Source organism: Ordospora colligata, assembly GCF_000803265.1.
Source record: "Ordospora colligata OC4 chromosome Unknown contig_02, whole genome shotgun sequence".
In the NCBI taxonomy this organism is placed as follows: Eukaryota; Fungi; Microsporidia; family Ordosporidae; genus Ordospora; species Ordospora colligata.
The window spans coordinates 81673-97191 of NW_014575406.1; the positions used below are offsets into that span (position 1 = coordinate 81673).

Sequence of the window (15519 nt, forward strand, 5' to 3'; positions counted from 1 at the left end):
TATTTCATTAATGCAAGTTTCTATCTGCGTGATTGCCTTTTGTTTGCTTTGTTCATCGAAGTGTATTTTTCAACTATTGCCTTATTGATTTCTTTGGTTATTAGCTCATTTTCTGTTTTTATCTTCTTGGATGCTTTCTTATACTTTGTGGGATTCTTCTGTAGTTTGATCTTCTTTAGAGGTTTCTGAGCCATTTGGGATAAATTTTATTACAAATATGAATGCAATGTATTTGGTTGAGGCGTGTGAAATACAAAGAGATGTACTTTAGTTGAATGTATGATTGTGATTTTATGTTTTTGTTTGAATGTGGTTATGCATCTATGCGGCTATGCATATGAAAACAAAAGACATATTAATTTGAGGCATTGCTGATGAGGAATTAATCGCTGTTCATTTACACCCTGATACATGACAAACAAACCAGGACTACTGCCTAAGTGGCTGGTGGCGCACACAGCAATTAAGGCCACATATCTGTTGATTGTTAACAATAGAAACAGTATCGGGTTTCTGAATAGCATCAGGAGTATGAAGCCCTCGTATGTGCACATTGCGCTTCTGCTCAGCTTTGCAAGACTGATGTCTTTGAAGAGAATAACAAAATCCAGGTTCTACATTATGATTGCAGCATCTTTTTTTGCAGAGGGCGTGTTTTTTATATATGGAGGGATTCATGGAATATATAGTAAGATGAGGGTTCTGTCTGAGGTGTTTTTGGATGTGTTTACACTAGCATGGATGGTTTTTCTGTACCCTTACTATCTTGTGGATGTTGAGGACGAAAGGAAGTCGCAGTGAATTTGAGTGTGTCTGATTTATTTGATTTTCTTGTGTTTTGATATGAAACCAAAGTTATAAATGTGGAACTTGGATAAAGATTGTTGGAGATCGATATGGAATGAATGATGGAGAAGGAGCAACAGCATATATAGATTTTTCAACAAAGGTACAGGATATTGATACAGATATCAAAATTCTTGAGACAAGTACACATGCATTCATATATATAAACCAAGGAGAGGAAAGAATGCATTTGTACGACGAATCACTTAAGAATGAAATTTCAAGGAGCAAGATTAGGCCAAATAAGAAGCTGGTTGTGTTTTGTAGCGTGAGGACACATGAGGCATTTAATGATATCAAAAAAATCATTCTGGATATTTTAACGAAGTAAGGAATAAAAGCATGATAACACTTATTTTAGGAAGAATATTGCAGTTTTATTTAAATGATGATGCTTGGACTTAGTCAAACATCAATTATAGTTTTATTTTCCATAATTTCCAATAAATGTCTTGTTAAATCATCATAGGTTTTATGATAAACAGAGTTTTCTTCTCTTAGTTGTTTAATGCTCTCTTTAATACCTTTGATTTCTTTGCTTATTGTCTTGATGCGTTCTGATGATTCGTTCTTTGCTTCCTCGATGTATCTTATGTAGTTTAACTTTGGATCTACGAGATACGATTCAAATATTTCTCTTATGTATTCAGTGCAGGTTATATCTTTACTGTGTTTGTTTTCTTTTGTTATTTCCTTGTCTAGATGATTTAACTTACTTCCAATGCTGTACTCAGATACTTTCTTTTTGAATGCATCAGAAAGCTTTGACTTGAGACCAAGAAATATTTGTTTTACTGCCTTGTTTATGGCATCTTCATCCGTACACTGTGGTTCATGAATTGAATCTTCTATTTTGGAGTTACTGACGAAGAATGAGTCTTCAACAACAGTTTCAGGATCAAGGAGAATGCCCCTTATCTTCTTCTCTTCCTTGAGCACTTCCTGTATTGCTTTCTTGTATGCAAGCTTGAGCTTTGACAACCTTGGGCCATCTTCACTCATTGAATGGGTTTGAAGAATTGCTCAAACATGTTGAGTCGTAAATAAATCATTCTCAAGCCACTTCATACAGTCACTTCACATCGCATTGATCGATAACCATATGCATCAAATGAAGAGCTAATCATAATCAAATGCTATTACATAAATGCATACAGCATAAACCCTGAAACATGGGTATAGTTCACAAGCTCATCACATCTGTCTCTGGGTTGTATAACAACATCAACCCAATCACATTAAGTGGTGTTAACGATGTGATTGTTGTTGAAGGGGCGGACGGATGCCTGAAATGCACTGAATTTCAGTTGAGGTTTGGAAGGCTTTACTTCTATGGGGCAAACAGCCAGGTTGTGCATCTTTTTGTCAATGGGAAGATGTGCGATATAACAATGTCGATAACAAATCAGGGAGACCTGTGCTTTGAAAAAGGTACTGAGGAGGAGGCAGTGGCAGATTACGATGTTGTACTTGATTATAACAACAAGCTAATGATGTTATTTGACTCTGATGACGAGCTAATTCTGAACAAAAGGCTTGAGAATCTTTCACTTGGAAAGCAATCAGACGCATACACTATGAACTTCGATGTGATGCTGCAGTGCAAAGAAAACAGTTTGAAGATTGAGGATGCAGAGTTTAAGCAATATCTAAAGAGGGAAAGGATCAAAAACTTGAAGACTCGGATGCATGGAAGAATGCTGCGCAACGAGGAAGATGACTCATACATTGGCTTTAAAAACAAATATGTGAAGTTTGGATACTTGATAAACTCTGCAGAGCATTTTGAGTTTTTGATAGGACGGTACCGATCAGTTCTGCATATTTTTACTGGCTTGTATCTTTATCCTCCATCTAACAACAAAATTTGTGACAAGAAGTGTAAAGGATGCACGGGCGCGAGCGTGTCTTTTTCATTGTGCTCCAACAAGAAGATCCAGAATTCATTGGACTTTACATTCGGTATTTTTCTTGTTGACGAGGTGTCTAATACAGCAAATCTTGTTGCAAGGATCCAAGGATGCAAGAAGTGCAACTTCAGGTTTTACCTGCCATATGACATTTTCTGCAAGATGTTTTTTGAGATCCGAGGGCTGAAGATCAACAAAGCAAAAAGGATGATGAAGATACTAGAGAACGAACACAACAGAGTGCTTGGATGGAATATATTTGGAACCAAGAAGATAATAAAGAGAGACGTATCCTTTTCATTGAAGCTTGACTCTGCAGAGCTCCGAATGCTAAATCTCAATGAGGGGAGAAATCAGGTGGTTTTCAAGATAGGAGGACTTGACAAGCAGTTGGAGGGAAATATATACCTGTGGAGGAGTGATTCGAAGATAATAGTTTCTGATATTGATGGAACAATAACGAAGAGTGATGTGTGGGGGCATGTGTATGGAATGATGGGAAAGGATTGGACACACAACGGAGTTGCATCGCTATACACAAAGATAGTGAAGAATGGATATAAAATAGTTTATCTGACGGCACGCCCCCTTGAGCAGTCGTCATCTACAAAGTCATACCTCAAGAGCATATGCCAGGATGGATGCAGGCTACCTGATGGGCCAGTGATTCTATCGCCCGATGGTGTATTTGCCGCTCTTTACCGTGAGCTGATTATAAGAAGGCCTGAAGATTTCAAGATTGCATGCCTGAAAACAATCAGAAACCTTTTCAAGGGCACGAATCCTTTTGTTGCAGGGTTTGGGAATAAAATTACGGATGTCATTACGTACAAGGCGCTTGAGATTCCTCTTTCAAGGATTTTTACAATCAATCATAAGGGAGAGCTGCATGTTGAGCTTGTGAAGACGCTGTCTGGGACATACCGTACGATGAATGACTTTGTGGACAGCATGTTCCCGTATTTATCTAGCAAGACCATTCCATTCATAGACCATACATTCAGCGACTTTTCATGGTGGAAGCCACAGTAAATATCACACAAGGCTTAGAATAATAAACTTAAGAAAATTATGAGCAATTTTATAGAAATGATTAGACAATTGTTTACGATGGCATAATATTTATTTTAATCTCATATACTGCATTGCTTGTTGTCTCATTCTTTTTTTAGCCTTTCTACTCCGACCAAGTACTCTTTTAGATTTTTTAGATAAAGGTTTAGATTTATGTCTTTTTTCTTTTGATTCCTCATTATTGGCATGGATAATTGTTTTTTCGGGGGTTATTATAGTTATAGCAAGGTTGCCTTTAGAATCCTTTTGCAGATCGTATTGAGATTCAGATTCATCTTCACTTTCATTACTATCACCTGTAGATTCATCTTCACTTTCATTACTATCACCTGTAGATTCATCTTCAGCACTCCTATGTTCAATAAGTTTGCTATCAGGGGTTATTACTCTTTTGGATCCTGTAGTACCATTGTTATACATGTTAGCCTGTTTATTATATTCATTTGCTTTTGGTTTAAGTATTTGTTTACCACAAACAATACTAAAGAAGGATATCAATGCCATACATAATACACCTCTCATTGTTTGTTTCCACTTGCATGTATTTATCTACATTCGTGTTTCATATGATAGTAAACATATCTGACCAGTATCCTTATACAAATATCTCAATATTGTTTATTATTTAGTATACTTATTATCGCAAAATTATTTTATTTTAAAGCTTGTAAGCTATCTTTGATTCCGTCTTAGCCTTTTGTTTTTACGGGACATTGTATTAGGTAATGGATATTCATTCTCCTTTTTTCTTCTTTTTCTACTTTCATGGTTATTTGGAGATCCATTTTTGAATCTCATTACATAATTAGGTTTCCTGGTTATATTATCAGAAGTACGATGAGAGGCTTTTTGATCATCTTCTTCATCTTGATCATCTTCTGCAGAGCTTCTAGCATTTGGGGTTTCAACAGTCTTATTATGTTTGGCTTCTGTAATTTCATTTTCAGATTCATGTCCTTGATCATCTTCTGCAGAGCTTCTAGCATTTGGGTTTTCAACACCCTTATTATGTTTGGCTCTTGTAATTTCATTTTCAGATCCATAACCTTGATCATCTTCTTCATCTTGATCATCTTCTGCAGAGCTTCTAGCATTTGGGGTTTCAACAGTCTTATTATGTTTGGCTTCTGTAATTTCATTTTCAGATTCATGACCTTGATCATCTTCTGCAGAGCTTCTAGCATTTGGGGTTTCAACAGCCTTATTATGTTTGGCTTTTGTAATTTTATATTCTTGTTCATCATAACCTTGATCATCTTCTTCATCTTCTGCAGGATTTGTACTTTCTAAAGTTTGAATACTATTCTGGCCTTTATCATCTAAGCTAGGTTTACTTTTCCGCATCACAGCATTAATAAGATCACTCAATTTTTGTTTGATCATTACATTATTAGGACCTGTAACTGTATTTCTGCTGTCTACTACATCATTAGCATCATGATCCTCTTCTGCAGAGCTTCTAGCATTTGGGGTTTCAACAGTCTTATCATCATGATCGGCTTCTGTAATTTCATTTTCAGATTCATAACCTTGATCATCTTCTTCATCTTCTTGTAAATTCCTAACAGCAACAAACCTATCCTTGCTTTTCTTCAGTTCTTGATTCAAAGCATTCTGTTCTGCCGTATCTGATCCATTGAAATCTTTTAGATATTGTTCCAATTTATTAATGGCTTGGACCAATTCAGCGATAAAATCTTTTATATTCTTCTGTGATTCACTTTTTTCATTCTTATTGGCTATTATTTTTTGATTTATTTGACTTTCTAATTTCTCGATTTCGTCATTAATTTTCTTAATAGCTTCCATAATATCATTTCTACTGCCATCTGAACCTTGTCTTTCAAGGTAATTCTGTATATCACGATGGGTTTTCATAATATCATGTCTTATAGTCTCTTCAGGCTCACTACCACGAAATATTTCTAAGATCGGACTAGTCATTGCAATACCATGTATCATTGCTATTTTTACAAATAGCATAGATCTCATTGTTTAGATTCAATTCATTTCTTATTTATTGCATGTACATGAAACATATTTCCTGGCGTTTTGTATCATGTTTTATGATTGCACATATCGCCAGGTGTCACATATAAAACAGAGTTTCAAAATAAAGCAAGCTTATAGATAATTGCTATGGTTTAATAAAATAGTTACTGTTTCCAAATTTACGATCATCCGATCAAGGGTTTGGTTTTCTATACGTGGTTGTTCTTTCCTGATCTAAACTTCTTCTTGCTGCATTCAAGCCATCTTTTAGGAAAGGAGCTCTTCTTCCAAACAATAATCTTGCTGATGGGCCTTCCTCTGTTTTAATGACATGCGTTGTTTTTTTCGGAATAATCATTACATCAGGTTTTTGTCTGTTTATCTTATCCGACTCCTGTTGCATGATTCTTTGTAACTCATTTCGGATTTTCTCTTCTATCAGTGATTCTTGATTTTCAATTGCTTGTAAACTTTTTGAGTCTATTTTCTGCAAAATTCGTTCAGATTTGTCTGATGGCTTGTTTGTATGTATATTTCGTATAGAATGATTAATGTTAATATCATTATCCCTACCATGCTCTATTCCACCTTTTGCTATCCAAACCATCTGTTTTTCATCCATCATGTGATTCATATCAGAATCCCAATCAGTCGTTTTTTTCAAATCCTGCGCAAAGTCTGCTCCATATGATTGTTCACTTTGATTTGCAAACAATTCTGCATTGCTCTGCATTTCAAGTCCATTACCAATCATAGATGCTCCTTTAACGCTTTGAATCTGTTGTTTGTCATTTGAATTAGACTCTAGCTTCAATGGACTCGATATCTCAATTCCTTTTTCCTTTGCTGCATCAACTGTCTCTATATCTATTGCAAGCCCTTTCTGGCTATTCCAATTCAATGCTCTAGAAAATATTTCAAACCTTGCACTTGAATCTCTGGAGCATTGCTTAAGCATCTTCATAAACTCATTCGTATTCACATCTCGTGCAAACTTATCAAAAACATCTGGATTCTTCTCTTTGACTGGATTAGGTACGTCTATGCCGAAAAAGTTACGCATCCAGGAAAGCGTTGCATAAACAATCTTTGTAAACATCTCATCCTCAAGAACATCGCTAGAGACCATGTTGCTAACAAACCTGCTGTTGCACGGTGATTCTGACACATACTTCTCACGCTCTTCATCAGGACTTGCAGATGCAACAAGAATCACGTTTGCAGGTATGTCCTTCAACGCTTCTATTCGTGTATCCAGACTTTCGTCTCCGCCAGTGATCGATATACTTTGATACTCAGGCTTCATCAGGTAATCATCATATGCCATGAAGTCTAAAAGATTGATTTTTGTCCCATACTGATGAAAGTGTGTGTTGAATTTATCAAGCATTTGTTCTATGACATACCGATACATTTCCCTAGCTTCCTTTAATCCGGGCTTTTCATACAGCAAAACCAGGTTGATTGCTTGCATGAATGCAAATGGTAGTAAAAACATAATTTTCATTGTTTATGGTATTGCTACAGGCTTACATTTGCTGTTATGTTTCACATCATCAATATACATGCCGATACATAACATGCTTGTCTATAAGTCATGCATATTATTAATGATAAATAATAAATGTAGATAGATAAGACAAATAACAGTGCCACATCATAAATGTACTTTGATGCATTGGTGATCAATTAACAATTATACAGTAATAATTTATAATCATATGCTTAATTAATGTGGATTAGTCTAGGAACTGCTACATCATGTGAAACACATTGCTTTACATCGGGTTTCAGGTTATGAATAAATACACACTGACTGCGTCAATGATATGTTCAGAGAAAGAATTTTGTTGGTACTCTTGATGGCAGGACTAGGCGTATGCCGATCACTAACCGATATAGAGATAGAAGATCTCAACAGCTACATTGATGACAGTAATTACTATAATGAAAGTAAACCTAACTACAGTACATACACTAATGGGAATGTCCAAGTGATCAACGAAAATAACAATTCACCTGCAAACAGAGTTGTTAACATTGAGGTATATGTTTCAGAGAAGTCAAGGGATAAGTATACCAGCATAGGCTTGTCGATTGATAATATTGTAAAAGAAATGGCGGATGAGTTAGAGAAACTAATCAACGAAAGTATGGGCTCAGGCAAACATGCGCATGATAGCAAATACAAAAAACCGTTTAAGATTAATGCAGAGGTCCAAGCAGCAATGCCCAATGGTGTTGACCTAGACGTGTGTGATGGAGATATTGGAAACTTTAAGAGAGGACTGTACAAGGTAGATGAACAGAGAAAGACAAAAAATCCGGTGGTTCTTCTGTACAATTGTTCCTCAACTATGTATTCTTCATACTTTTCATCAGCACTTCTTCCATTACCGGTTACTATTGTGAGACAGATTCCAGAGTGTTTAAATGATGTAGCATCGTTTGCAGAGACCGAGCTGATGAAGATCAAGTCTATTCTGATCAATTCATTTTATACTTCGATAGGATCGTATGAGGATGGAGTGTTAGAGTATGACGAGATAGTATCTGGAGACCAGATCCTGAGACCTTTCCGGTTAATCGGCAAACGCATGCCCTTGTTTGGAGGATCGTGCTACAAAGATTAAAGTAATTTATGATTATTGGAGAGTATTTTTGTGTGAAAATTGGTCCCTCCGAGGAATGAGCTTAACAGAAGAGGAAGCAGATAAGAGGCAGGAAGATAATTTAAATAAAGAAGAGGTGAAGAAGAGTGTGCATAATGAGGATGAGGTGAAGAAGAGTGTGCATAATGAGGATGAGGTGAAGAAGAGTGTGAGTGAAGAAGTACGTAGTACAGAGGAGGGGAAGCAGGTAAAGGAAAATCCATTTCTTACGACATCTGTTCCCAAGAAGGATGAATTTAAAGCATGCAGCACGGAAGAGGAGCTTGATGAAAGTAGTATAATAGAAAAACAGGAGAAATTTCTTGATGAGAACCAAGAGGACGAGGTATTGTTTAAAGCGAAGTGCAAGTTGTATTACTTTGCGAAGGAGACGAATAGTCTTGAAGAGCGTGCTCAAGGGACGATGATTATTGGAAAGCACCCAAAGACTAATCTTGTGCGAATTGTTGTGTTCAGGGAACAGATTGGAAGACTGGGATGCAACCATTACATCAATCCTGCGCTTAAGGCACAGGCACACAAGAAGATGGCGAATGGATGGATGTGGATGACTACAGAGGATACTGTTGAGTCTGATGCATTGAGGGACAAAAAGCAGCTGCTTGTTGTGAAGTTTAATTCTGAAGAGGACTCAGTGAGGTTTGGAGAGGAGTATGAGTCTGGAAGACGCCACAACGATATGGTGCTTGAAGAACGAAAGAATAAAGATTGATATGGTGTTTTTGATTTTGAAGCATGTTTGAAACGACTAACTCGATTTGCTAATTTTGAAACGCAATGGATAAACTAATAGAGTGTGTTCGAGATGATGGATCTTGTCTGTGGCCTTGAGAATGCATTGGAGAGTTTAGAAGGGGCACTGGAGGAAGCTCGATGTAGGCGAGAATTGAAGGCAAGAATTAATGCAGAGAAGAGTATATTGAAGCATTTGATGAGTATGAGTGAGAGCATTATGGTGATTAACCACAGATGCCTTAATTTGAGATGTAGAAGTGAAGTACTTCGAGAAAGTAGCCAGAGTGAAGCTTATGATGATACAGTTGATAAGCAAAGACAGAAAGCAAAGGAAAGGGTAGTGGCACTGATTAACACAATCGGATTAAGGGCAATGAATGGATTTAGAATTGTGCTTGAGAAGCATGAAGGTGCTGATGATTCAAATCTTCTGAAGATGAAGTACGCAGATTTGAGAGTTAAACATTTGTTACTGATGCTCAAATCTATGTCTGAACATGATGCGCTTGCAAGGGTTTTGCTTGTTCTAAGCCAAGGCGACTTGGAAAATGATATAAGATTTAGAAAGCTTGTTTGTGAGACTGTGTCTGAAGTAGATAGATTTGATTCGCTTGAGATGGCAAAGATGAGTGTGCAGTTTATGATATCGAGGAAATATGTTGAGGATATAATAAGACTGAAGACTGATCCAGTGATTCGCAAGTATCTTGATAGAAAGTGCTAATGATTAATTTGTATATGTATATGTATTTATATCAGTATCAGTAGCGCATAATGCATAATGCATGAATTCTGTTGTGAATTAAAACGGTTGTATGATCTTGCAGAAACTGAAAATTTTGTGGCCCTTGAGATGTTAAATGGAGATAACAGAAAGATATTTATCTGTGATAGAGCTATATACAAGATAAGGGAGGAGATGGTGGAGGAGTATGACAAGAGTGGACTTGTGATGATCAGAGCACGATCTTTCCATAAGTTTAGGGTTGCAAAGAGATATGGAGAAAGATATTATTTTTTGACTCGAGGAAGCGTGCTTGTGTATGAGGATCTGTTTGGAGAGCCGTTAGAGGAAGTCGAAGTGTATGGGGAGAATGTTGTTGATTTTCATGTGCATGAAGGAAAGGTGTTTAGTCTTGTCAGAAGAATAGGCAGATGTATTGGGTTTGATGATCTTCATGAAATAATGTTTGATTTCCAGTCTGGTGCGTATTTCTGGGATGAAGGATACTTTTACATTAGCACAAACAAGAATTTGAGTAGATTTGATATTGCTACAAGACATACTGAGGAGATTCTGAAAGATGTGAGCATTAAGTATTTTATTGTGAATTTTGGAATGATAGTTTATGTGGATAATGCAAATATCATACAGGTTATCAAGAAGAATGTAAGGCTCTCGTATCATTACCACTCACATGCGGTTGTAGGAATTGTTGTTACACCTCTTGAGAGTCTGCTTGTGGTTAGTAAGAATAAAAAGCTTACAAGGCTGGAAACACGCAGAGATGAGAGGATGGCGTTATCATCTTTTGATGGGGATGTGGTTGATTTTGTGTATGAGGGAGAATGTGTGTATGTGCTGACAGCATTTAGTTTGGTTGTGTATGACATGAAGAGTGGAACAGAGAAGGGAAGAGTCTACTCATTGCCTAATTTTGAGTACTGCAAGCTTTTCAGAGCCAAGAGTACAGAAGAGGAGGATCCAGGAAAGGAGATTTTTGAGCGGAATGTGAAGAAGACAAAGGTTGTGATTCCGTATGTGTTTTTGAGGGACGAGAATATGATTTCTGAGAGGAGTCTTGTGGTGATAAAAGGGAGTTATGTGTTTTTGTATGATCTTGATTTAGAGGAGGTTGAGAAAGTTGCGTATTTTGAGGGAGCAGACTGTTTTTATTCTAACGGGTGTGTGATTACAATGTCTGGAAGGATGCATGGAGGAAGGACCATGAAGACTTACCGGATTGGCGGAGAAGGAATGCGCTTGATGCAAAGTAGGGAGTGTGTGAATGTGGCAAATGTGCCTGAGGATATTGTGCTTGATGGGGACAGGTTGCTTATGTACTTTGACGGGAGTTTTGTTGAGGTTGTAGAGGCAGGGATATTGAGACGCCTGAAGACTGGGATGATCAGGCAGATAGAGGAAACTGAAGGAGGAGTTTTTGTACTGGATGGACGTGGAATATGCAAGATTGGTACAGGAGAGTGGATTCTTGAAGACAAAGAGATTGCGTCTTTTTGCATGTCAGGGAAGATGCTATTTGTATCGTTTCTTGGGGATGGCGTGATTGGATTTCAGATGCAGGATGGAGCAAGCGAGGAGAAGCTGGTTGAGGATGTGAATGTGATAGATGTTTTTTCAAAGGATTCTGTGATGGTGACATCCCATGTTGATGAGGATGTGGTTATTTTGAGGAGATACAGGAAGCATGGAGAAGAGTGGATTAAGGATAAAGAGATGAGTATTGGAGATAAGATAAGTAAGGTTGTGCATGAGAATGTGTATCTTTCTGTGGCAAATAAGCTACACAAGGTGGGATTTGAGTGATATTTCTTTGCATAAATAAATGATTTATTTGCATGCTTGGATATTTTGTGTCATTGTTGAGAGCCTGGATGAGTTTCCGAAGGGTTCAGGATGTGAGGGCACAAAGTGTTTTGAGATCTGGGTATAGAGTGATTGATCGATTATTTAGAATGTATAGGAATGGAGAGATGAATGATGAAGATTATATGAATAAGCTAGTGAAGCTAAAAGAATTGATGAATAAGAAGATTGACGAAGTAGAAGAGTGCATGAAGGTTACATCGACGAGGGTAATGCCTAGTGATATTTTACATGTATTTATTATGGAGCATTTAGAGCATAATGGATATTTTCTGAGTGCATCTTTACTGGCACGTAGGCTTGAAGTTGAGGAGTATTCTGAGGAATGTTTTTATCTAAGGTTGCATGAAATGAAAAATATGATTGAGGAGGGAGAATTTGAAGATGCATTAGATTTTTGTAAAGAAAACAGATCTGAACTGAAGAGGCTTGGCGATTCTGAAAGTCTGCATCTTGAGAATGACCTGAAGGTGCAAAAGTTCCTGTTAATGTGCAAGAATAAGGAGATTTGCAAAGCATTAGAGTTTGCTGGAAAAGAGCTCATAAAGATCCATAGAGATGTTAAGAAGTATTTGCCTGCTCTTGTTTTTGGAACAGATTTTGTAAGTGGCGATGTAGGAAGTGATGAAGACAAGGTTGCAGTGAGATTCTGTAGATGCATGTTAAGAATGTTTAAGCGAGGAGAGAAGTCTAGACTAATGCAGAGAATAGAATATGGAATGATGGCATACAAGACTCATAAATGTTTTGAAGATAGCAGCGATGAGAGATGTCCTAGTTGCTGTGCAGCGTTGAAGGTGAGAGAGGATGTACCTTTTAGCAAGCATGAGATAAGTATATTGCTGTGCAAAGGAAGCAAGGAGGTGATGGACGATTTGAATCAGCCCTATGTATTTGAGGATGGAAGTGTATATGGATCTAGGTATATTGGGTATTCTGAGATTATCTTTACGAGTCACAGGGATCGTTGTGACGAGAATACAAGCTATCCAAGATTGTGTTATATCATGTAGATTGATTAATACAGGAATAAAATGTAGTTTAGTGAATTGATGAGTGTGAATGAGTGTTTTGATGAAAGATTATATTGTTATGATTATGTACTTCCTAATATGGACTGAATGAATCTAGAACTTTCTAGATGAATTAGAATTTGAGTAGTTGGTATATAAATTTGTTTGTGAGGTGAGGGTTATGATTGGCGGATTGTTGTGGTTAGCGATGATTTTTTGCCGTGATGCGTCTAGAATGGAAGGATATAATGAGAGGTACAATGAGAAAGAGAGTGGGGTTGACCTTCGAGAGTCTGTTGCAGTAGGAATAGATCTAGGAACCACGTATAGTTGCATATGCGTGTGGAAGCCTTCTACAAAGGACACAGAGTTTGTGTATGCAGAGAGTGGAGAGGAGACTTCACCGTCTGTAGTCAACTTTACGAAGGAGTTGGGACCTGATGGAAAGTCACTGAAGTATGAGGCGGTTGCTGGATGGCCAGGAAGCCAGAGATATAATGCAGATGGCAATGCAAACGCATATTTTTATGCATTTAAGAGGGCGATGGGTATTGATGACCTGTCAAATATTGACAAGAAGGTTGAGGAGATAAAGAATAATGCATCTGTTCCTATATTTGTAGAGAATGTTGGTGGAAAGCGAAGGGTTGCATACAAGCTGCAGGAGGATGGAAGTAATGAGTATCAGTCTGTAACACCTGAGGAGCTTTCAAGCCATGTGCTAAGCATGCTCAAGAGTTATATTTTGAAGGATTATAACATCGAAGGGTTGACAATTACTGTTCCTGCATATTTTAACCTTAACCAGGAGGCTGCAACAAGAGAAGCAGCAAAACTAGCAGGGCTTCCTACGCCGATTATATGGAAAGAGCCAGCAGCAGCAGCGTTTGCATATACGCATGACTTGACCAAGAAAGGCGTTTTTAAGAATGAAGACCTGAACAGTGATATGAGCATATGTGTATTTGATCTTGGAGGAGGTACGTTTGATGTTTCGATTGTTGAGCCATCTGATAAGTTGATGATGGTGATGGTCTATGAAGGAGACAACTACCTGGGAGGAGAGAATGTGAATGACAATCTGACAAAATATTTTGCAGACTACATTAGGAAGCAGGTAGGATTTGATGTGATGGCTAACCAGAACGTGAAGCTGAGACTGAGGAATATTGTAGAGAGTATGAAGATTGAGTTATGTAACAAAGTTCGTGAGTCACCTGGAAGGAAATCTAATGAATTGGTGAGCAGGCCATTTATTTATGAAGGAGAGAAGTCGGTTGAGTTAAGCTTGTCGAATGAGAAGTTTAATGAGCTAAATGAGGGATTCTATATGAAGATAAGAAATGTGATGAATCGGTTACTTAACCAGGATGGGAAAGGAAATGGCGGATATGATAAGAATTTAGTGAGTAGGGTATTGCTTGTTGGAGGGTCTACAAGGATTCCGAAGGTGATTGATATTGTCGAGGAGATATTTGGAGCCAAGAAGATACATTATGAAGGAGTGGATGCAGATACGATAGTTGCGAGAGGAGCAGCGCTACATACTGCGCAGGAGATTGGGATGCTTGCAGATAAGATACAAACGATTGATACTATTCCTCTTTCGCTTGGGATATGTACAGAAGAAGATCGTTTTGATCAGATTATTGCAAAGGGTGAGTTCATACCTGCGCATGGATCAAAGGAGTTTACTACGGCAAGTGATAATCAAACAAAAGTTAGGATACGCCTTGCACAAGGAGGAATGGAGAGCTTTAAGCAGAATATATATATTGGAGATATTGAGGTTGATCTTCCAGGGAATCAACCGAAAGGAATGCCAAGAATTGAGGTTTCGATTGATATGGGATCTGATGGAAAGATCCAATTGAGGGCTGAAGACAAACAGACAGGAAAAAATGCAAAGGCAGACTTTGACTCGAATGTTGCCAAGATGACTCCACAAGACATCAAAAGGATGGAGGAAAGAGTGTATAGCGAAGAGAACAGGGAGTTGAAAGCGAAGAGAGATGTCATTAGACAATTTGAACACATTTTGGACATGACTGATAAGGGTGAAGACTTCAATAAGATTCCTGAGGAGGTGAAGAAGGATGCGCTTGAGCACATTGCAAAGATGAAGCTATGGCTTGAGAAGAACAAAGAGAGTTTATCAAGAGTTGAAATCGAGCATAAGCTACAACAGTTTGTAGATGAAATGAAAGGATATGTGCCGTCTCAACCCATTACAGAAGAGGTGCCATCACAGCCCGTGCCCGAAGAAAAGGAAGCAGGAAGGGAGGAGCTTTGATTTTTCTATTAAATGTGCTACTTCGTTTAAAGTTTTGTGGATTCATTATGTGTTGTTGTGTAGTATTTGTTATAAGGGTAGAAGCAGAGATATTTTTGTGGATTTATGTGAAGATATTTTTATAATAAATGATCTTTGATGCTTTATAAACAATGAATTTATGTGGTTAATTTCGTTACATGTAACATCAAGGTATAATTATTGTATAATAGGATACGTTTGGTAATTGTTACATAATGTAAAATCCATTGTTGCCTAGTCCTAATATAAATGAGAATTACAAACTGTGTATATGAGGATATATGTTTAATGGGTATTCTAGTGACAGAAACAAATCTTGAGATATGGGAATGTAAGATAAAATCAATTGATGGGC

The 15519-nt window shown here is 37.5% G+C and overlaps 13 protein-coding genes across 13 annotated transcripts; 9 read left to right on the top strand and 4 right to left on the bottom strand.

Annotated features, from left to right (window-relative positions):
- Positions 1-411: 411 nt before the first annotated feature.
- On the top strand, positions 412-801 carry M896_020680 (uncharacterized protein; the record flags this gene model as incomplete). The annotated part of the gene is made up of 1 exon (XM_014708788.1): positions 412-801. One exon carries the CDS (start codon positions 412-414, stop codon positions 799-801), a length of 390 nt encoding a protein of 129 aa, XP_014564274.1.
- A 100-nt stretch (positions 802-901) lies between these two features.
- M896_020690 (uncharacterized protein) lies at positions 902-1177 on the top strand (the record flags this gene model as incomplete). Its single annotated transcript, XM_014708789.1, has 1 exon — positions 902-1177. One exon carries the CDS (start codon positions 902-904, stop codon positions 1175-1177), a length of 276 nt encoding a protein of 91 aa, XP_014564275.1.
- A 74-nt stretch (positions 1178-1251) lies between these two features.
- Positions 1252-1848, bottom strand: M896_020700 (uncharacterized protein; the record flags this gene model as incomplete). The annotated part of the gene is made up of 1 exon (XM_014708790.1): positions 1252-1848. One exon carries the CDS (start codon positions 1846-1848, stop codon positions 1252-1254), a length of 597 nt encoding a protein of 198 aa, XP_014564276.1.
- Positions 1849-2018: 170 nt separating this feature from the next.
- On the top strand, positions 2019-3788 carry M896_020710 (Smp2-like plasmid maintenance protein; the record flags this gene model as incomplete). The annotated part of the gene is made up of 1 exon (XM_014708791.1): positions 2019-3788. One exon carries the CDS (start codon positions 2019-2021, stop codon positions 3786-3788), a length of 1770 nt encoding a protein of 589 aa, XP_014564277.1.
- A 90-nt stretch (positions 3789-3878) lies between these two features.
- On the bottom strand, positions 3879-4352 carry M896_020720 (uncharacterized protein; the record flags this gene model as incomplete). The annotated part of the gene is made up of 1 exon (XM_014708792.1): positions 3879-4352. The coding sequence occupies one exon, from the start codon at positions 4350-4352 to the stop codon at positions 3879-3881; it is 474 nt and encodes a 157-aa protein (XP_014564278.1).
- A 150-nt stretch (positions 4353-4502) lies between these two features.
- On the bottom strand, positions 4503-5822 carry M896_020730 (uncharacterized protein; the record flags this gene model as incomplete). Its single annotated transcript, XM_014708793.1, has 1 exon — positions 4503-5822. The coding sequence occupies one exon, from the start codon at positions 5820-5822 to the stop codon at positions 4503-4505; it is 1320 nt and encodes a 439-aa protein (XP_014564279.1).
- A 193-nt stretch (positions 5823-6015) lies between these two features.
- M896_020740 (uncharacterized protein) lies at positions 6016-7329 on the bottom strand (the record flags this gene model as incomplete). The annotated part of the gene is made up of 1 exon (XM_014708794.1): positions 6016-7329. One exon carries the CDS (start codon positions 7327-7329, stop codon positions 6016-6018), a length of 1314 nt encoding a protein of 437 aa, XP_014564280.1.
- A 322-nt stretch (positions 7330-7651) lies between these two features.
- M896_020750 (uncharacterized protein) lies at positions 7652-8455 on the top strand (the record flags this gene model as incomplete). The annotated part of the gene is made up of 1 exon (XM_014708795.1): positions 7652-8455. One exon carries the CDS (start codon positions 7652-7654, stop codon positions 8453-8455), a length of 804 nt encoding a protein of 267 aa, XP_014564281.1.
- A 55-nt stretch (positions 8456-8510) lies between these two features.
- On the top strand, positions 8511-9206 carry M896_020760 (putative Ran GTPase binding protein; the record flags this gene model as incomplete). The annotated part of the gene is made up of 1 exon (XM_014708796.1): positions 8511-9206. The coding sequence occupies one exon, from the start codon at positions 8511-8513 to the stop codon at positions 9204-9206; it is 696 nt and encodes a 231-aa protein (XP_014564282.1).
- Positions 9207-9302: 96 nt separating this feature from the next.
- Positions 9303-9953, top strand: M896_020770 (uncharacterized protein; the record flags this gene model as incomplete). Its single annotated transcript, XM_014708797.1, has 1 exon — positions 9303-9953. The coding sequence occupies one exon, from the start codon at positions 9303-9305 to the stop codon at positions 9951-9953; it is 651 nt and encodes a 216-aa protein (XP_014564283.1).
- A 129-nt stretch (positions 9954-10082) lies between these two features.
- M896_020780 (uncharacterized protein) lies at positions 10083-11777 on the top strand (the record flags this gene model as incomplete). The annotated part of the gene is made up of 1 exon (XM_014708798.1): positions 10083-11777. The coding sequence occupies one exon, from the start codon at positions 10083-10085 to the stop codon at positions 11775-11777; it is 1695 nt and encodes a 564-aa protein (XP_014564284.1).
- A 68-nt stretch (positions 11778-11845) lies between these two features.
- Positions 11846-12850, top strand: M896_020790 (uncharacterized protein; the record flags this gene model as incomplete). Its single annotated transcript, XM_014708799.1, has 1 exon — positions 11846-12850. One exon carries the CDS (start codon positions 11846-11848, stop codon positions 12848-12850), a length of 1005 nt encoding a protein of 334 aa, XP_014564285.1.
- Positions 12851-13031: 181 nt separating this feature from the next.
- On the top strand, positions 13032-15143 carry M896_020800 (Hsp70-like protein; the record flags this gene model as incomplete). The annotated part of the gene is made up of 1 exon (XM_014708800.1): positions 13032-15143. The coding sequence occupies one exon, from the start codon at positions 13032-13034 to the stop codon at positions 15141-15143; it is 2112 nt and encodes a 703-aa protein (XP_014564286.1).
- Positions 15144-15519: the final 376 nt, after the last annotated feature.